The 22,644-nt window shown below is 36.3% G+C and overlaps 1 protein-coding gene across 3 annotated transcripts in view; it reads right to left on the bottom strand.

Annotated features, from left to right (window-relative positions):
• Positions 1–22,644, bottom strand: part of ADGB (androglobin) — a 112,879-nt gene that overhangs the window by 17,859 nt on the left and 72,376 nt on the right. For all 3 annotated transcript variants that reach the window (XM_062641949.1, XM_062641948.1, XM_062641950.1), the window contains exons 23-29: positions 21,945–22,038; positions 19,305–19,439; positions 18,969–19,122; positions 14,138–14,325; positions 12,813–12,997; positions 6,321–6,514; positions 3,828–3,939 (exon numbers count right to left, since the gene is read on the bottom strand). In XM_062641949.1, coding sequence (XP_062497933.1) covers positions 3,828–3,939; positions 6,321–6,514; positions 12,813–12,997; positions 14,138–14,325; positions 18,969–19,122; positions 19,305–19,439; positions 21,945–22,038 — 1,062 coding nt within the window. The remainder of the gene's footprint in view (positions 1–3,827; positions 3,940–6,320; positions 6,515–12,812; positions 12,998–14,137; positions 14,326–18,968; positions 19,123–19,304; positions 19,440–21,944; positions 22,039–22,644) is intronic.

Raw genomic sequence — 22,644 nt, 5'->3', positions numbered from 1 at the left:
TAGACCGCTACTCCTGATTTATGAAATTCAGATTATTGAAAATGTATGTTACTCACAGGTAAAATACAGAGGAGTCTTTTCAAGTTTTCTTTGAGAAGATACTATGCTCTCAGTATTTGAAATATAGCACTGAATATGAGCATTTAGTGGGATTACCCAGTAGATGGCAGAAATTACTCTTGTCCCATGAAAGGCTTTCGGATTTGGTTACGAAATGATTGAGAAATTCAGATGTTGCTTTTCCTGCCTCTAACTGGACCCTCAGTCAGAGATATTCTAAAAAGACAGCAATATCAAGAATCTTTCTAATGCTGGGATCATCCAGACATTGAGGTTGCATAAAAATACACCAAGAGAGGAGGAAACTACCACTGTGGTGCAGTAGTAGAGTGGGGTTTTACAGCATGGCTTCAGGGTCTACAGGTCTGTAAACTCTAGCACCATCAAATATCCTCAGTGACCTACTTTTTGACATGTCCTGGGCTCAGCAGTAGCAGTCATTTTTTGCCTTCTTAGTGGCTGGTGCAGTGCTGTGGTTTTGACTTTCAGCCTGGGAACAGCGGTGATAACACCGATGTTTTTAGTTGCTGCTCAGTAATGTTTACTCTGACCAAGGACTTCGTGAGTCTCATGCTCTGCCAGGGAGGAGGGGAAGCTGGGAAGAAGCAGAGACAGGACACTTGACCCAAACTGACCAAAGGGGTATTCCATACCACAGCATGTCATGCCCAGTATAGAAACTGGGGGCAGTTACCCAGAAGGGCTACATCACTGCTCAGGTCAGGCTGGGTATCAGTCGGCAGGTGGTGAGCGGTTGTATTCTCTTCTCTTGCTGTTTCCCTTATCATTATTATTATTGGTAGCAGTAGTGATTTGTGTTATACCTTAGTTACTGGACTGTTCTTATCCCAACCCATGGGAGTTACATTCTTTTGATTCTCCTCCCCATCCCTCCAGGAGCTGGGGGAGGAAGGAAGGGGGAGTGAGCGAGTGGCTGCGTGGTTCTGGGTTGCTGACTGGGCTTAAACCACAAGTGGTGAATTGCTACAGACAGGCAAGGTAAGAAAGAGAGAGGGAGAACTGAATACCCTATTAAACATCTTGTGAAATCCTGCCCTTGGCATGAGCCAGCAAGTTCTCCGGTGGAAAAAGAAAACCTGTGGGAGAAAATTCCCCATCTTTGGAGCTAAAAAAGGAATGTTCCAAAGGATATTACCTCTACCTTTTCAAGCCTGCCTCTGCTACCTGAGTTGGTCACACTGTCTCCCTCTGCTATTCCAGTTGGATAAACAGTTTTCTTGTATCAACAGCTAATACTCTTGAGTTAGCTGAAGACAACATATGAAATACATGCTGCAGACAGCATTCAGCACACACTGATAATTCAATTCTGGTTTGTGACAGTTGCACGATAAAACTTCTGATCTTACTACAAGAAAAGTAAAACCAAACAAACCCAAAAGGAAATAGCTGGAAGTCATGTATACGAAACAAATCTTAAAATAATTTTAAATAATTTTGTTCACATAGTCAAACAACTTAAAATGCTATAAGCAGTTGCAAGATTCCCTGATATTTTTTCCACTTTCACACAAGAATTATGATCCAGGCCTTAGGGTTTTTCTAACTATTTTTCCATTGAAGTCTTGCCCCATTAACAGTTCCCAATGGAAGTGGGAAAAAAAAAAAAAAAAAGGGACAAAATAATAAAGACTGTATAAATAATAAAATATCTGGCACTTTCTAATTTCTGTGTACTTCGGTTTTCCTGGTTAATGCCTTTTTAATGTTTTGTTTGTGCAATGAGCTTTTTAATAAAACATTTAATGAGATTTTGTATATCATAAATATGACTAAATATTAGTAATGAAATAACGTTTGCTAACACAGTTCTTTTCAAAATGATTGCCAAACTGCAGTATTAAGGATTTTGAATGAAGAAATACCCCAAACATCCACACATACAGAATTATCACAGCATCTGTATGCCAAAAAGCTTACTTTCTTCAAAAATGCTCTTAATAAATATTTATAATATTGGTGAATGCTGACAGAATAATAGTATGAGTCTTCATTTAGATGGAGGCTAGTCTAAAAGACTTTAGTAAATGCTAACACAAAGCTGAAATACGTTTTTGCCATGACAAATTAGCTTTAACGCAAAACTAACTCCAGATGGCACTGTCGTCTTACATGAAATAGTGACAACTGAAATGGTGAAAATTTGTTGGAGAAATTTTCCACCTGGCTCATTGCAGCTTTCCTAAAAATCACACAGTGAGAAGATGCCTTTTTGGTTACACACCAACACTGCTATTATATGAATTGTGTGTTTAACATCTGGTGCTAGCAGCTTTAAATGATAAAGCTCAGTTTTCCAATCGCTTTAAGACTAGTTCACAATCAGAAAAAAGATTTAAAGATTGAAAGAAAATTTAAAGGTATTAGCAAGTGTGCATATATGGAAGGAGGACAATGCAAATAATTTCTCCTTATTTCATATTTGAAAAATTGATGTATAGAACTTTAATATTGATGATATTGGTAATTTAATGAATAGCGGAAAGTAGCATTTTAGCTTCTCCAGGAAATTTAGGAGTGAGAGCACAGGGGAATTAGCTGCATACGTGCATGTGTGTTTGATAGTCTGCACCAGCAGCTGGAGTAGGGCTGCAGCCTCAGGAGCTGGTATGGGATCCAGGGGCCAGGTACTGGCAGACTGGGTGTTAAAGTCCAGCTGTTGTAAGGATCCACCTTATATACACATACACACACATGCATATATATAAAAACTCTCTACTGGATGTCCATTCTGTCCAGGCAGAGAGGGAAGCAGGATGAAGCCACTGGCACTATCTGTGTTTGTGTGAGTGTTCTAGGTATGTCATCAGCATGGCTGGCAACGTATATATGTATGTATGCAGTGTGTATGTGTTCTGCGTGCATGTGCCTGCTGGAACTACATCTCTAGCATCACTCATAGTTGGACGTGGAATGGCAGCCGACTTGCCTCGGGCTGTTTGATCCAGCGTGATAAATTTTCCTCTAGCATAATTAAGATCCAAATCATAAGGAGAAACAAATATGAGACATTTATGTAATTTATAAGATACTGACTAGTATTCTAATGGCTTTTAATGTGTGTTGGTTTGGGTTTTTCTTTTTTTTGTTTGTTGGTTTGGTTTGGGTTTTGTGTCCTTTTATTTTTTTTCCCTTGTCCCTTAACAAAAAATGTTAAGAGAATCTACAAAAAAAAGAAAACCTTTAATTTCTGTGTCCCCTGCCTGGCTTGAATGCAAAGCCTGGCCTTAGGGCCTTTCCTAGTCTTGCCTCCTGCCTAAATTCTTCTGCTAGTAGTACAGAAGTAATATATATCCTAAAACAGGCCTTTTTTTATTTTTTTTCTCTTGTCAGTGCATCTTCTTAAACTATCAGCAAGTGTGTCTGTCTGGTTTCAGGAGAAATTCTGTGTTTGGATGTACTTTGTCAAGGCATTGTGCTTTTACATTACACTTCATCAGTCTCTGACTGTAGAAGCAGTCATACTTCTGTAGCTGTTCTAGATCCCTACTTAAAAGTTAAGCCCTAGGAAACTCAGGTGAGTTTTGCAGTGTATTCTTTGATTTCCTTATGAATTGTGAACTAAAAATATAGAATTATGCAATCAAACTTCATTTCTATAAACCACAGAACAAAGAGCTTCATTGCTTAATTATTTCACTCAAGTAGTGAATAAAAGAAAAAAACATATGGTTGTGGCTTGTAGCAATACAACCTTTTTTAATCGTTAACATGATGTATTTGAATAAATACATACGTTGACCTACCTTTGCTTTCATTTTTCTCCATTTCTTTCAGTTCCTGAACAAAGAGAGACTCGCTCTCTTCAAGTGGCCAACTATTATACAGCACCAATGCTTGTATGATATACTTATGAGACTGAAAGAAAATGCAGCATGTTAACGCACTGAAGACGTAACAATTATAGTAAGCATTCAAAAGTTCTGTAGGTTAGTAACCTATCAGCTACTGACCTCAGCAAATAAAACAAATAATTTACAAGCTTGCACATTATAGTATTGACAAGAATCTTAAAAAATTAGTGCTAATTCCACAGATTTTGATTTAATTCCTGTGACATTAAACAATTACTCATGTTTATCAAGCAAAACTAAACTGGGCTATACAGCTTCAGGCTGCACTGGGGAGATTTAGACTGGATATTAGGCACAATTTCTTTACCAAAAGGGCTGTCAAGCATTAGAACAGGCTGTCTGGGAAAGCGGTGGAGTCACCATTCCTGGAGGTACCTAAAAGACACGTTATAGGATCACAGAATCATAGAATCGTTAGGGCTGGAAAGGACCTTAAGATCATCACATTCCAACCCCCCTGCCGTGGGCAGGGACACCTTACACTGAATCATATCACCCAAGGCCTCATCCAACCTGGTCTTGAACACTGCCAGGGATGGAGCATTCACGACCTCCCTGGGCAACCCATTCCAGTGCCTCACCAGCCTAACAGGAAAGAATTTCCTTCTTATATCCAATCTAAACTTCCCCTGTTTCAGTTTTAACCCATTACCCCTTGTCCTGTCACTACAGTCCCTAATGAAGAGTCCCTCTCCAGCATCCCTATAGGCCCCCTTCAGATACTGGAAGGCTGCTATGAGGTCTCCATGCAGCCTTCTCTCCTCCAGGCTCAACAAACCCAACTTTCTCAGCCTGTCTTCATACGGGAGGTGCTCCAGTCCCCTGATCATCCTCGTGGCCCTCCTCTGGACTTGTTCCAACAGTTCCATGTCCTTTTTATGTTGAGGACACCAGAACTGCACACAATACTCAGGTGAGGTCTCACAAGAGCAGAGTAGAGGGGCAGGATCACCTCCTTCGACCTGCTGGTCACGCTCCTTTTGATGCAGCCCAGGATACAGTTGGCTTTCTGGGCTGCAAGCGCACACTGCAGCCGGCTCATGTTCATTTTCTCATCAAGCAACACCCCCAAGTCCTTCTCCACAGGGCTGCTCTGAATCTCTTCTCTGCCCAACCTGTAGCTGTACCTGGGATTGCTCCGACCCAGGTGTAGGACCTTGCACTTGTCATGGCTAAACTTCATCAGGTTGGCATCAGCCCACCTCACAAGCGTGTCAAGGTCCCTCTGGATGGCATTCCTTCCCTCCAGCATATCAACCGAACCACACAGCTTGGTGTCTGGCAAACTTGCTGAGGGCGCACTCAATCCCACTGCCCATGTCAGCGACAAAGATGTTAAACAAGATGTTGATGTGGTACTTGGGAACATGGTTTAGTGGTGGCCTTGGCATTGCCGGGTTAATGGTTGGACTTGATAATTTTACAGGTCTTTTCCAACCTAAAAATTTCTATTACTGTATTCCTTTAAGATTTCCATGTAACTTTCCTATGTATGCCATGTGCAAAACCCAGAAACTTTTGTCTTTGATTTTAAGACCTACTACAGTCCTTTGAGCCCTAGCACTCAATAATGTCTTAATTTGAAGTAGAGGTGACAGGGTCCATGTTTTTTTTGTACTTATTATTTATATTTATATTTATCTGCACTGAACAGGAAATGATTCCCTTTAAAATTTGTTTTCCAAATTCTAAAGCCATTTCTGACTCAAAGGAACATTGGAATTTATTTCTCTTTTTTTTTCTTATTTTTTATTTTTGAATATATTGATTTGAATGCACTGTTGCACTTGAACTCAATTATCAGGCAAATCACAGTAGGGAAACAGTGACAGAGAAACAAGAACTGCTTTAGAAAATAAATGCTGTTTTTTTTTTTTTTTCTAAGATAGTCAAATATTACTATATGATGGCAAAAAAAATCCACACTTTTGACATCCCTCTCTGAGAAACTTGGCTCAAGTAGCAGCAATTCTGCGTGTGTTACTAAAGCCTTCAGCTGACTGGCAATAGGCGTTTCTCTATTAAAACTATTAAAGATAGCCTTCTCTTACATCAAATTTCACAGAAAATTCATATTGAAGCATCAGAAGTTTAACTTAATTTCTGGTAGCTTTTGGCCCTTAGCTGAAAATTATGCTATACTTGACTTGGATTTGGCAAATGAAGACCATTTAAAGACTGAATGTATCACCTTGATTTGAAACCAAAAATGACCCCTTCTTATTTGCCCACACATGTACATTATCCCTCAGGATACCAGATCTTCATTTTACCAAAAGAATTATCAATACCCCTTAATTGCTTTTTTGTTTGTTTGTTTTTGTATTGTTGTTGTTTTGATTTGTTTTTTTTTCCCCAAAATCCCAGTGATTTGGAATCTCTTACTTCTTGCAGACTTCCATCCTTGTTTTGAAAGGTTTCCAAGACAGAAGATTCATCTTCTAATGTAGGTGGACCTTCTCGTACATGTCCTGCCTTCAAAGAAGTTTTGGTGTCCTTTGAAGATGAATTATGAACTTTTTTTTTGGATCCTTTCACTTCTGTTTCCTTCCTTGTACTACTTTGACTAATCTTGCTTGCTGCAAGATTAAATATGTCAGTGTTAATTTCCAGAAATACTACGAAATGTTGGTATGAGGTAAACAGATACAACAGTCAATATTCGCACAAGTCACACATAGTCAATAATGCTCACAAGGGTCCAGTTGGAATTGCTTATTTCAAATACTATCCTGATTTTATTCTGCATGCAAATCACAAATCTCTTCAAAGTAAATGATGAGAAATTTGGAAGACTGCATATATAACTGCTGTTACTGTTTATAAAGTGTACAATTTTACCCCTTTCAAGCCCCACACTACTTTCCTGCACTAACCATGACAGCACTATGCTATATATTATGTAATACAGATACCTTTGTGCTCTCAATGACAGGGTCTCTGTGTAACTAATCTAATTTAATAAGTTGTGTATGCCTGTGGAAGGAGGGGAGAGGTGCATTGGCCACAGTTCTGGCAACTCCTACCCTTACAGAAGTCTCTGATGTCAACCTGGCACAATGATCATACTGAAGTTTAGAAAAAGCCAGTCTTGAAAGGAGCTATAGAACTATTTGTGGCCTGTAATTTATAAAGGTATATCAATGTCTCCTAAGGAAGGTATATAGGGAATAACTGAAACCAGGAATGTGCTAAAGAAGGGCTATCATGGAAGTATTAATCCGGAAAGTGTATATTTGTGTTCATTTCTAATGCCACTGAAATCTTTTTGACTTCACTGAGGACAAGAAGCTTTCACTCTTCCCAAGGTATACTGAAGAAGCCAAGGATGATACTGTATCATCACAAGACTTCAAAAGAAAAACGTAGTTTCACGTGTTTTGACAAAGCATCCAGGAGTTAACAGGAGCTGGCAAGACTAGCAGACTAGATTCAGCAAAATTTACTGGTGGTGTGTCAGTGTATAAATGCCAAATAAAATGTAAAGTGTGCCACTAGAAACTCAAAGGGAGTTATGAAATATTGTTTCTTATGGAAGCCAAATGCCACGGATAACTTGCTATCTCATCTTTCCTCTGTATAAGACAGTGCTCCCTTTTTCCTAAGAAAACCAGAAGTCAGAAAATGAAAACAGGAACCTTTGCAGAAATGCTTTCTTCAAGATACCTTAAATTCCTAATCCCATGCTATGAGCTGCTCTTCTGCATGACATTCAGAATGTTCTTTTCTATCTCTGTGAAAACGTGCTGCAATGAAATAATTCGGATTCCAAATGGAAGAATAACGCTACACACAGACAGGTAACTTGCCTTTAAGCAACCATTTGCAATATTTGCATCAAGGTTTCTAGTCAGGAAGGATCTTCAATGCCTGCTTGAGCACTGTTATCAAGGAACAGTGCAAATGATTTACAAAATGGTAGCTTTAGAGAAGTGAATCCAAGTAAATGTACTCCCTCTTGTAGTCAAGAGAGGTGAGCTCCCCTCCAGAAGGTCAGATGTCTGGGCTTTGGGAGCTGTGTGCTGCTGTCTGAAAGAGCCTACCTCTACCTATCAAGGTAGGTGGGTTTCAAGGGAGGTTGTATTTCTTCGGCTATGATCAGCCTTCACTGTCCTTTTCCTCTCTCTCCTAAACCTGAAGAGCTTAAGAATTAAAAAATTCTACAACGTTTTGCCCAGAAGACGATTTTGCCATGAAGATAGTTCAGAATGGTGAAATCCTCCATAAGGATTCTACTTAACAATCCATCCATAATCATTCTGCTTTCCGTGCTGCAAAGATGACTTGGAGAAGTTCCCATCAAACATTCAAAATAATAGTTCTAGCAATTGTCACCAGGTGGTGCTGTGATACCAAATTACTTTTCTTGCTACATACATAAATATCCATTCCTGTTTTTCCAAAGCAAAGCTCTGATTAGAAGGAGCCACTATCTATCTGTGGTTCCAGATTCAAACTCAAGATTTCTGAACATGATTTTTATGCTTCAACACTGGATCGTACCAGATTGCTACTATGGAAAATAAAAGGATTATGAGCATCCTCTTCCCCATCTGTGCTTACAGGACTGCTGTGCTTGTACCAATAAAATGAGTTGTACTTGCAACATGTTAATATGTAACTCCTTTATTGACAAGCGAATGTTACAGGTCCATGTCATTGGCTGCACCTCAGAGAGGTAAATATATTCAAAATCAAGTGGTTTAATGCATTTTTTTTAGCTATAAAAGAATTTAGAAACCATCTGTGACTTTAGATGAATTAACAGGTTATGGGTGGGAAAGGGGAATAATGTTTTATTGGTGATACTTGCACAATAAGGTCACTTAATGTCACTTCTGGCAACACAGTGATCAATTCTATGAGAGACAGAACGCGTGATTCTGAATAAATCTCAAATGTGAAGATTACCTTTCCTAAATAACAATTTTGGTGCTGATGGTATAGCCATTTCTGATTATTCCTATTCTGTGAAAACACACTTGTTTAGAGAACAACTAGCTGCTAACAGTATCCATCTTGTATTGAGTGTCAGTTTTACAAATCCCCATCTGAACTTGGCATTGGCATTTATGGAGGTCCCTATCTTGTTATTGTACTGGCCATAATTTCCTGCTGCTGTTCAAAACAGCAGAGGAACAAGAAACATGCTTTTACAACACCATAAATTGCACCTGCAGACATTCAGCAGGCTGGGTAATATGATGCTGTCATATTGGTCATACTGAATACATTCAATCTTTTCATTTAGTTTGGATGCTCTGAAAAATCTGGAATACCTACACAAAATGTCTGCTTTGTAACACGCAAGATACCTCATATAGGAAAAGAATTTCAATATTAAGGCCATTTGGTCTAGTATTGAAAAAATAATAGTAATAGTAAAAAAAACAACAAATTGTGATCGCCATTCTTTGCAAATGAAAACTTTCTATACACTCACACACACTTAAATGGAATCAGAATATTTGTTTCACCTTCAAATACAGTCTAAAACCATAAAACTTATCTTACAGGCTCCACTGCTGAATACAAACCTTAAACAATAACCTTTCTACTTTCAATCAGGTTAATGTAACAGGTATTTCATTGAATGATTCACAGTGGATTAAAGTAACTTTAAATTACCAGAAATTATTTGTATCATAGCACATAAGACTAAGAGATAGAAGTCTAAGTGTATGTCTGATTTCTTAGGATATTTTGTAAAGTTCTTCTTGCCTATGCCCTCTGCTAGTCTGGCAAAGTCAAAATGTCCCTCTTATGTATTCTGACCCATTCTCCCCCTTCCAGCATCTGTTGGAACACATTTATATTCTCTTTCACCTTATCATGTTTCAGACTGTGATCTTTGTCAACAAGTCAGTTTCATGAAAGAAACTTTCTCCACTTGAGTGAGGGTAATGTGGCAATTTATTTCAAGAACTGTGACGCTGACCCTAATCTGAGCTATTTCACAGCCTTCCTGCTGCTATTTCCATCAGTCTACTAATAAGCTTATTAATCCATTCCCACATTCCAAAACCAGTACCCAAACCAGCTATTGATTATCTTGGTAACTAGGACAAAATTATGACAGCTTATCCTTGAGTTCCTTTAAAACCACAACACTGTCATCTAATGAAAGATTTTAAGAGCATGGTCTCCACAGTATTTAATTTTGCATTTCTGGTTATAAGGTGCAGTTGAGACAAAACTCAAGATGCTTCATAAACATGATTAGATTATTAGCAATGATACAAAAAATTGGAAATTTAGATGAAACATTTTTTCTAAAGGATGCTAGAAAACTACACAGTTCAAAACAGTGGTGATGAGCACATTAAATATGCTATTTTGGGCTCTACTGAAGCAATACAATGCAGTATTTGAAGAATTTGTCTTTGCCTCCAGTTCTGAATACACTCAAACAGGCAGAAACTCACAGATCTACAAAAGATTTATTGTATAAAAGTCTTCATAAAAGGACTGAAGACTTTAATATCTTACAACATTGATGTATAGTGGTGTCCATGGAGAGTACAGTAGCTGACTTGTTTGCTTCTAAACAACTGCTTTACTTAAGCAAACTTGTAATGCTGATGAGTAATATAATTTTCAAAATGAAACCCCACAGGTATACTGAAAAATTAAAAATAGTACACTGTCTTACAAATAAAATGGAAACAGCTTAAGAAGTGTACAGAAAACAGGGAAACAAACTAAAATTATGAAAGAAGTTAAGATGGCATGGCAGTAGCATCTGCAATCTATTACATAAAAGATGGTACTTCATTTTTGTTAAAGATTACTCAAATACCACAGGGACATTTATTGAAAATGTGCCTAAGAATTATGTACCTCATTCAGCTGTATTTATTGTTCCTGAATAGTAAAATTAAACAGCACTTCAAAATCCAGTGCAATCAACTGCCCAAGAGTACTTTCATATGACAAAATTTTCATTCCTGTTTTGTTTTAGCTTCTTTAAAAAGCAGCAAAAGTTAAGGCTTTTGCTTTAGCCCCAACTTTATCAAACAACAAAAATGCCAGCAGCTAACAGCTTATATTGTCTGATGGTAGCTCCTGAGTACCGAGTTCATTAGAACTAACTTCTGAAAGCCTGAAGTGAAGCATGAAAGAGGATGTCCGGATAACCTAACTCTGCCGTCTGGCGTGCGCAAGAAGTTACCTCACTACATCAGAGGGGGATGATGGCAGAGTATTGCTACAGTCTCAAGCTGAAGGCTCTCTCCATGAAGTCCAGTTGTAAACATACCTCCTTAGTTGGATAGATTATCCAAGGAAACTAGATTATTTGTGTATCATGAAATAAAAACCCCAAACTTCAGCCTTCTCTACTAATTGATACCACAGGGTCACAGGAGGCTGAGCAAGGCTGGAAGACACCTCTGGAGATAATTTAGTTCAATGCCATTGCTAAAATGCAGGGTCATATAGGGCAGGTTGCTCATGGCCATATCAAGATGGGTTTTGATTATCTCCAAAGATGAAGACTCCAAAACCTCTCTGGGCAAACTGTTCCCTGAGAGTAAAAATAAAAACCCTAACAAAACCACAAACCAAGCAACCTCCACCCTCCAAATCAGCTTTTCTCATCCTTAAATTTATTTTCTATTATTCAGGTTTTGCCCATTTCCTCTTGTCATGTCACTGGATTCCACTGAAAAGAGTTTGACTTAATTTTCTTTACCTCCTTGCCCCTTATCCCAGTATTTACATGCTGTGAGGCTTGGATGTAAAGTAGATTCAGACTGTTAACTTGCTGAACTACAGAGAGTCAGTTTTAATTGGTGCTAGGCTTGATTTTTCTTAGCTACAATCACAAGTTTCAAAGTACATTGAGAAAACACATGAATTTTAGCATACTTATGAAAGGTGACCTTTGAACACACACTGGTTCTCACCTTTAACAAGAGCTGAGCTGACAAGACTGCAGTGTAATAAATAGCAATTAAAAAACAAAGAAACAAGAAAAACTTTGAGCAAATAAACTTCTCAGATCCAAATGTTCAGCCAAAAATGATTATTTGCTGTAACTTTCAAATAAATTTGTCTCAAAAGAAATCTTAACTCAAGTGTTCCCATAACTTTTTCTCAGTATTTCAGTTACTATCACAAAGAACTGACAATAGTATAATAGCAAAATGGGCATTTACGCCCCTTATGCCAACTTTGCAAGTCTAGGGAAAGTAGCTCTTCCTTCAGTGTCTTGTATGAATATCGTGAAACCACAGCGGAGCTACAGTCAAAACAGCAGAGTTTTTCTTAGGGATAATTATTATACAATTTATTAAGTGTATTTTTTCCTTGTACTCTGGGCCTCATATGCTGGATGACAAGCAAATAAAACGTGTGCTGCTGCTAAAAGGAGTGGTGCTCAGGACAGTGCATTTAAACCGTAAGGCTTTAAACCTGTGAATTACCTACCATGTTCCACGGTAAGGGCATCTGTTTCCTAAGAGCCAAAAATTTTTGAACCTTAAGATCAAACAAAGGCAAGCTCTTGAAAAATGAAACTTACTTCAATTCTCAAGGACAAGACAAGCATACGCATAAAAATGCAAAAAACTGAGAAGCTACTTCAATTATCCACAAAGTCTTTAGTCAGTTATAAAAGACGATCAAAAGACAGAGGAAGAAAACAAGGCTGGACACCTTATTTCAGTCAGTCCTTTCAGCACCTTTCCTCATTGCTGAGGACGAAGGACTCCTGTTCATTGCTTAAAAATTAATCCGATTTCACTCAATCACAAAGCAATTAAGGATTCATGGAAAAAGCAGAAAAAAAAGTATTTTCTATGATTATCTAAAGATACTGTAACAGCGCATACCCCTCAGTTAATAAAATTATCAAATACAGAATACAATACTTACATTGAGAACTCACAAGCATTTCATTACTCAAAAAATTAAAAGCAGGGATGACTGCCTGTCCCTTTCCCGTGACACTCAAAATTTCCTCTTCATTATCTAGGACTTGTAGTTTAATGAACACATCTGATTTAGAGGTTTGTACCTGCACTGTAGCAATATGTGATGCTGTGGCTTTTACTGAATACCTGAAGAGGAAGAAAAAAATTATAGCAATATAACCAACTATCCAACTATGCCAGAACATTCTTTCTTAGGAAAGTGCCTAAATGTTGTGCTGACCTGGAAGTAAGACTTAAAATTGAGTTTGTGGTCAATTGTTTTCCCACAATCTGGTGGGCTAAACTTCCTGTAGTTAAGTTGAGTGAAGTGAATTTATGATAAAACTAAGTGCTGCTACAAAAAAAATAGTATGGTCTTGCCATTTCTTTTTTCACTGCCTTACCTAATAACCACATATATATTTTCCCTCCTGTGGTATTACTGTTTGTTGAAAAACATGGTTAGCCAGATTAGGGAACTATTTCAAATAATCCATTAATTAGAAATATTAGTACAAATTGTCAGGAGTCAAAGGAAAATATTCTAGAATTAAACTTCAAAATATATATGTGTAATCAGCTTTAAGCACAGGGCCTGTTTTACTGCAGTGTGTAGTCTTTTATGTAAAAGTAAGTAAATTGATTTCGTCAGAGTCAGTTCTGAACTCAAGCTCAGCCATAAGAAACTGATTTTAAGATTTTAATAAACTCAATAAACTAAAAAAGACTAATAAAAATTAAATCATCACATTTCTATTAAATACATTCTCCTAAAAGAATTAGCATGCTAAAATAAAATCTATATAAATTTTTCCACCAACATCGCAAGATGGAAATTGGTCTAATATATCAGAAAAGAAAGTGGTTTATTTCTGTATTATTTAAAGCTTTATCTGAACACTGAAAAAAAAATAAAATAATAAATCAAACTCCATGTCTCCTCCACACCTGCAAAATCTTGATTTTAATACATTTAATCCCCGAGAGTACTATGGAGTTTCAGTAATTGACATATGGATAAGATCTCAAGATTGAACTTAGAAAAATGCAAAATACTGTTATTATGATTTTAAAGTTACAGCCTGTGTACTTCATACCTGTTCTTCATTAGGCAGTGGCAATATTTCAGAAAATAAGAAATATTAAATTTCATATTGCACATTGATGGCCCCCAAAATTCTGATATTTGCCTTACAATCCTCCCCTTCTAAGAAAGAGAACATACTTTTCTGACAGGCATGGTCCATATAAAAAGCAGAATTTAATCATTCTTCTCTCAGTATTTACCTGAACATTAAGTGCTTGTCATTGGGTATGTAATACTCTTTAATTTCTTTAATAGAATAGATATTATTTACAGCATCACGAGAGAGAAATGGGAGCGGAGTGTGAGAACCAATGAGGCGGAGCCTCCATCTTCCAGCTGCCACAGGTAGGTCACCAGTCCATGCTTCAGCCATAAATGTGTATCCTTTCTGAAAGGATAGTAAGTATAGCATTAAATATCAGGATATTAATCCCATTTTTATGAAAATGTTGATTTAAGAAAAAAAATCTGTATTATTTAAAAAATTAAATAGTTAATTAAAAATGAAGCACAATTAATAACCCTGATGCAGATTTGTCTGCTCTTTATGAATCCCAATAAGAGGAATATGGGGAACAAGAATACAATTATATTTGATTTTATTTTGTATTTGAAAAAAAGAAGAGGCAATGTATTTCATTACTTGAAAGGCAGGGGCATGAAAAAGGGATATGGTGAGTGCAATATCAGTTGCACTATAACAGGGGAACTCCAGATTAAGTCCCTTCCTCAAGTTCTCTAAGTTAGCCATACTAACATGCTATTTGAAACAGAAAATTTCATATTCCACCCAAGAAATAGTCCAGATGAAAATTCTTTGACAGGTTTTCTCTCTTGGCAGTGTTTGAAATTTCAGTTAAAGGAAATCAGTACTTACCAGTAAAAAAGCTTTGCTGAAAAAAATTTATAATAACTAGTCTATGATTCTATGGTTGTGATTTCAGGAGTATGCAATAATGCAGGGCTGTGGCTTCAGTACTACTGAAAATTTAGAATGAAAGTAAAAGAAATTATTCAAGATTCCAATTTGTGCAGTTGTAACTGCAAGGCACTTCACACCCTTTACTCATTACAAGGTAATGGTAACCATTCAGTTATGAGTCAGAAGAACTCACTTATTTAAATAAGTTAGTTAAGCATACAGTTAAGTCCCCCCCGTTCATAACAAGTACACACAAAAATTGAAAGGAATCAAGGCAGATATTAAAATAATTTCTGACAGCAGAGCAAAGTACTTTATGTTGTATACCTGTTTATAAAGATAACATTATGCAATATTAATGCTCACTACAAATAATATGCAGAAAAATTTGAAGATAAAAAAAATGTTTGAGTGGGCACTTTCTGAATACTGTAAGGAATAAGCACAGTAACTGAATTTTGCAGGTGTTAGGAACACTGAGTAATCATCAGTCACTACTGTTAAGTTAGGAAACAGACCTAGAGAACACCATCAGATTAAAGTCTCTTTCTCAAAAACCTGTGAAAGGTTTCATTACCTAACCTTAATGAAGATAAAGTTGTTACAATTGGTAAACTTGTTACCAATTGTAGGTAACAAGTAAACTTGTTACAATTCAGTATCTAGAATCAGAAAGGGTTGTTATCTAATGTGCCACTTACAGTAACTTTCTAGTAAAAATTATTTCCATATGTCCTTCTACGACTAATCAAGAGAAATAACTGATCAGCATCCTGATCAGTGCCCAGAATTTGACTTATAGTTTCTAGACTAAATACGTTGTTAATGATTTCTTAAATTCTTATCCTGTTAGCCAGCTGAAGCTTGAGAAATACTTATCTCTATCCTTTCTACAATCTGTTCAAAAAGCATATATATACGAATAACAAAGAAAATAGAATTAAAAAAAATAAAATCAACATAACAAAGAAAACACCAAACAAAACCCAACACCCCCCCCAAAATCCCCAACCTCCCCCAAAAAACCCAAACAAACGACTCAAAGCACAAAACCAGAATCAAACAACTGTATCAGCAGTAAAAAAAATTACCACGGAAGAAGAAAAAATTAATGCCAAAAATTTCCAAATAATGCAAAGCAAATAGTTCCTGTCTAGATCATAATGTCTGCAGAAAGAAGGTAGACATTATTGCTAGTGTGCAAATTTTATCCTTATTGTCAGTCATTCTGAAATGAACTTATAATGTGTTCCAGGAGCATCTCTGCAGCAGAATAACGGTATCTGTTGATAGGATTTCCTTTTAGCTCTGTTGTAAATAGCTGATACACAGTTTTGAAGCAGAACAACTAACTATTCTGTAATAATACTGACGTTTAGGAATTCAAGCATACTGCATAATTTCTTGCTTGATGTACTGTATTGTTGACTATTTTCACAAAATACTGTTAAAAAAACAGGTAAAATAATACCACTGTATTTTTCTTTCATTATAATTTCATAGCGTCATGTCAAAACATCAATAGAGCTCTCAACAGCTTTTGCAGGTTCACTGAAACACTGAAATATTTACAACTAGGAAAACCAAGCTAAATTGTACAGTATACGGTTATGTTCTTAATGAGAAACTCAGTAGCAGTGGTTAAGAAATGTAATTAGAAGAGTTAAAAAAATACAGCATACCTGCACAATTCTGTTTTAATACTCTTAAACTAAAATCACTTTTTTACTGATATTAACCACATTTAATATTATAAAACGTAAATTTAAGTTTAAAGAATAATAACATCTGCTTTAAGAGGGGTCTTCCTCAATAAGGAAAGATAGGAATAAAATAAAAGGGGCCATTATCATTAGTTAATGACAGAATGACTGAACCTATCAGCAGTATTGAGGAAAAAAAAATGGAATGTACCAGGTGGGGTAATGCGTAACAAAATAACATTTCCAATACTAAAACCACTGCACTGCACGAAGAGTTGGTAAGGTCTTATCTGGAATATTGCATATAGTTTTGCCATCTTTAGCCAAGAAAGACATGTGTTAATGGGAGGAGGTCTGAGAAAGAATTAGTAAAATCAGTGAAATTGAAAACCTGTCTTGCAAAGCAGAACTAGACAGTTCTACCCTGCTAAGCAGGACAGATTCTGATTATGAAATCTGAAGTAAATCTGGTTGTGATTGCTCTTTCCACAACCCATCACTTTCTTTAAAAGCAGTAAGTAATGTTCACCACTGAAATTTCTTTAAGCATCCTGCCACTTGCCACTGTCGAATGTTGAATTTTCCTGTCTGGTGGAATCTACACCCCACCTCTAAGGATCCCAAATTAGTTTTGAGAGCAACCCTTCTTATTTAAGTCTATTCCCCCAGCAGTAGCAGACACATTCAGCTAATATTCCCTATAAACACTAGATAAGGCAAGTTCATTCTAGTGGAAAAAAAAGAAATTTCTGATGAAATTGGAAGTGACAAAAGAAAGACAAGAAAACTGCTCCTACAGTGTTAGACTGTAAATGACATCAATTCTTTGTTACTGACAGATGAGACTGAGAAGGCTAAAATGTGAACATGTCTTCGCTAAAAGATCAAACTGCGAAGACGTGGCTAGAATAGTTAATATTAGTGGTAATATTACAGAAGTCAGAGGTAGGCCAGAATAGGAAGAGAAGTAGTAAATGATTATACAGATAAAACAAGGGTTTGGATTAGTTAGTCTCATGAACTTCTGAACTGTCTGAAGGATATTTAATTAACAGATTAAATGAATCACAAATCTCTTAAATTTAATTATGTTAAATTATGTTTGATATCTGATGGAGGACAGATAAGGCTCTGGAAGAGTACAGAACTGCAGTGCTGCATTTTTTTAGATGGACAAAGTTGTCTAGAAAATTAACAGCATAGCTCCAATGGCTGAAAATATAATGAAGTAACTAACAAAACTCCTTGCAACCCCCTCAACATAGCAAAAAGTCTGAAAAAGCAAGTTCTATCAAACCAATCGAGCTTCCTTCTGTAGGAAAGCACACTATACGAAAGGAGGAGACACCTGATCTCTTTGATCATTCATGCAAGCCTATGGAAATGATGTCATAATGAAGAAACTAGGGTGCCTGTTGGAAATCACATCCAGAAAGTACATATCCAAGGCTCCTTTTCAAAGAGCAGGATGCAGTCACTGAGATTTCAAAGATCTAACCTGATTCCATCCAACATTTGTATTAATAATGTGGATGGTGAAATGGAGAACATACATGTTTAATTAGTTGATACCACTAACTATGGAGGATTGTAACTTTAGATAAGGGAAAATAAGAATTTGAGATTATTTTAAACTAGTGAAATGATCTGAAAAAAAACAGCATTAAAATCACTGGTGAAATACACTCTATTTAGTCAAGAATAACAAACTACAGGATTCAGTTCTTCAGGAAAGCACCTAGCATTACATGACTCAACAATGGTGTTGTACAATAATACAAGCATCACAGTTGGACATAATAGCATAAGTAAAGCCCCAAAACATGTAAGCTTGTCATTCCTTACTCATTTGTATGGCCACAAGTTAATATCCTTGAGGCAAAGTTTAGTGTGCTCAGTGTTGGGCATAATAAACAAGAAAAAAAACAACAGCAATTGGAAAGAGTCCAGAGGAGGGAGTAATCAAGAGTGCAGAATACGTAACTTGCAAGGAAAGACTCAGCAAACTATCTTCTTTAGTCTAAACATAAAAAGGCAGGAGGACAGGAAGCTGTGATGACACTTTAAAAATACAGTTATGCTTTTAAAAGCAAACTACACTAATGCTTCTGAGGTAACATACAGGTTTTGAGGGGGAGCACATCTATATTGCCAACAGCACAGGGAAGTTGGATGATGTTCCTCCATTTAGCATTAGTAAAAAACATTGAAGAAAATTAAGGCTATTCCTTCACTGTAAAAGGTTTAGCACAGATGCAGATCAGTGACACTCTCTGTTCAAACTTGATAAAAAATAAGGGCCACTTCTAAGTAGAACATTATGATATAGCTAAAAATGTCCTCAGAATTTGGTTAATTGTTATTATTTTTAAAATTATACTTTTCACAACGACACTTTGTATTTACCTTGTTTTTGGGATAAACACAAGGTGCCACTTTGAAAAAGACATGGGGCATTTCCTCCAGTGTGTCATTATCAACAACATGAAGTCTAAAGGAAGGGATAGTGGTATACACCTTCGGCACTATAAGCATGTCTTCTGGAACAAAAAATATTTCTCTAAAAAAAAAAAATTGTAATTACTTCACAAATAAAATCACTTGTGTAGTGTAACACAAAGTAAAAGCATGTATTTGAAACGGACTTCTGTAAAATTACATTTTGGAAGCAGGTTAGTGAAAAACCACAGTGTATCTCTACTACTTCCTTGTAATAGTTCTATAGGGCTGTATGAAACTCACCTAAAAAGCATAAACCATGTATTTGGTGGCTGATCGGTGTATGATCCATTATAGTCAGCAAAAGACATCTTACACCATTCATCTTCATAACACGGAAACTTTTCGATTGACTTACAGTTTCTTTTAAACATTTCTCTGGAAAGCATAAATCAATATAAATATTTGAATCTAAGCTGGAGGGAATATATATTTTGACTTTAATTTATGCTAAGCATGAAGAACACTGCTTCATGCATGAATGTAAAATAATATAAAATGTGTTACTAAAATTCCTCTAGTAGCTGTTCACTCGCAAAAAATAACAACTCAGGTAGGAATCGGCACTTTAATATCTAATGGCTCATAATGGCCAATACTTACAAATATTTCTATCAGCCAGTTTAACCATAAGTACAACTATATTGAATAGCCCAAAATATTATGGCTCCTAGGAAACTTTACTTTCCTTCTTTTTTAAATTATTTAATAAATATCAGTTAGAACCTCCATTTACGTATATTAAGCTGTCATCTTAAAGCTGTGGCATCATTAGGAGATCAAAAACCCCTTTATTTAATTTTAAAATTGTTTTGAACAAGAAAGGAATAAAACCAAACCGAAATAAATTTAAAATGGAATAAAAGACACTCCTTTCTCACAGGAACGAACCTAAGACTGTAAATTCAGAAGTTATTTGTAAGGCAAATAAGCTCAGAGGTGTTACGATGTTCTGCAAAGTTAGAGCTACCCTCACTGGCACCTGACACCATGAATTTTTATTTAGCACATACAGTATCAAAAAATAATGTTTCTCTGGACAAAGCAATGTGAAGACCAGCTACAGCATTTACTGGCATATGAACAGGTTCTTGGGTGAAGGATAGAAGATGGTTTACAGGTCTCACTCCATCTTTTGGCTCTTTCCAGTGATTTTCTCTGGAGATTGAGTGAAAATATTCCTACACAGAGGTGAAGGAAAGCATATCCTTTTCCCTGCCGTTCCTTCTGTCTTGCATTATTCTTTAACTACCTGATTTCTGCACTAAACAGTATTGTTTACTAAATATGTGTTTTGTGCTATCTTTAAATTGCTCTGATTCAAAGTTTGGTTTATATGGTTTATTTAAAAGAGCTTAAAGAAATCTCACAACATCCATTTTTGGTGATAGCTGTCTTTTGTGTCAACTATGAACATATTCAAATTGTTCTATTGCAATTGTTCTAGATTTGGACAATGCTACTTTGATGTTCATTTATACCTATATAGTTATTGGAATTACAGAAACAATCTCCACATTCATGTTTTTAGCAGTGGTAATAGCTGACCTTGATATTTAATTAAGGTGAGTCACATAGTAGATGCAAGTACTGCCAGAAGTCATTTAAAGCAGAACAGTTTGAAATTTTAGACATGAAGCCTGGCAACGGTTCCTTACATTACTGATAAAGAGCACAAAGGCGGAAAAAGCCCCCCAAACACCTCAGATCTTTAATTCATTGAAAATGATAGTGGGAAAAACATGATGAGCTTACATGGGATGCATAATGAGAAACAGGTGGTAACCCTAGCACAAACTGAGGTTTTAGGACATTTTAAACTGGTATCTGTGCTGTAAAATAATATTGCTTCCGGCATCCAGAAAGCCTGCGGTCAGAAAATGGGAAAACTTCCCCTAATAGTGAGCTTCTGAAACTCCTGCATGTGACTTTATTGGCCATGGTACTAGCTTGTTATATCAAATGTAAGTTTGTTGGCAGTTAAAATATGAAAATCACATTAGTATAGTTTTAACACTGAAATGTATCCCCAGGGGCAATGCCTACGAATCAGACCCATAAGTTTTAGAAGTCTGAAGGTAGACTGAAAACTGGATTAGAAAACAGATTAGAAACACTAAAAAGTGAAATAAAATTACACCCCATATGAGTGTTCCTGAAATTGCTGATTATGAGTAAGGATTTATACCCACAGCCAGTAATTATTGCTAGTTCTCACTCCGCACCCCTGGCAGAACTAATCTACTGCTAGATCAGTTGTGCAACACTTGCAGAGAGATTTTTTGAAGGACTTAATGAAAATACATGATTCCTCAAGCATGTCATGCTTGCAAATGACCTAACAATGTTGAAATCAGACCTGCTATCTTTCAAAAGTTGTAATTAAATACCAATGAAAGCATCTTCCTAGAAACACATCTATCAAGCAAGTACTACAAACAAATCTACTGATGTTATAAACTGTGGTATAATTACACAGTATAGCTACCTCCTTCCTAATGTCAACTAGGACTCCTTAACAGATAGCGTGAATCAAAACACTTCTTTAAATCAACTGGTTAGCTGTTTAGCTAAGGAATCACTATCAGATTTATACTTCTGAAACAACCTTTATGATATTAAAAAATTAAATACAGGAGAAAGGTAACAGTTCAGCTCGAGCTGTAGGAAAAAAGCCTGTAACACACATACTTGTAACAATTAGATTTGCTAGAGGTTTACTCATTTAGGCCACACAGAAGAAAGCACAGGATGTTTCCACTGAAAACAAGAGTTTTGTAATTTTAAAACTAGTAATGCTCTCACCATATTTATTTTGTGAATCAGCAATTTATAGCAATTCTATGGTATTGCTTGCAATAAAATGATTTATTTCATGATTACCTTAACAACATTACAGCACACTGTTCAAAATTTAACTCAATAGCAGTCCACAGGTTTTGCAATGTTTCTTTGACATTAGTGTTTTCTTTAGTACCTGTAAATAATAAAATAAGTTAGAAAATAAAGTATCTAACTTTTGTATTGTTCTAAATATACTCCTACCAAATACTTGTGAAAAATGCCACTCTTACAAGTAAATTGCCTTATGAATCACTAGTTTTTATTTGGAATTTTACAGAAGTCTCACTGAGCTGAAAACTAATTTCTCCTTTGACAGAGGAAATGTTATTCATCATCACCTTTGTACTTTTCAGCACTCTTACAGCTGCAAAAATGATGTGGCCAGTATTTTCTCCGATTTACAGTTTTTTCACTGTAACATGTTGTAGTGATATGACATGATCTCTGTCCTTGGAGAAGATACTGTTCACGTCCCAGCAGCTTTCATTTGCAGATACTATGAAGAAGTAGGTATGTGCCTAGGCAGTCTGTGTAGATAAAAAGAAAAGAATTGGGCAACTCCAGCAGGTAATCCATCCCACCCAGGTTTGATACCTCTCAGATGACATGATGTGTCATCTCAAGCTGTCTACTTCTATCCACACGACACAAATGAAGACTGGACAACTAATTTAGACCTACTGTTTAACTTTTCAAGACTGAAGTTAGGAGGAATCCTTCTTTATTGCATGACAGAAAC

The sequence above is a fragment of the Pezoporus occidentalis genome, unplaced genomic scaffold, assembly GCF_034315485.1.
Source record: "Pezoporus occidentalis ecotype Australia unplaced genomic scaffold, CSIRO_AGI_Poc_V1 ctg7, whole genome shotgun sequence".
In the NCBI taxonomy this organism is placed as follows: Eukaryota; Metazoa; Chordata; class Aves; order Psittaciformes; family Psittacidae; genus Pezoporus; species Pezoporus occidentalis.
This window is presented reverse-complemented; position numbering and strand designations above follow the sequence as displayed.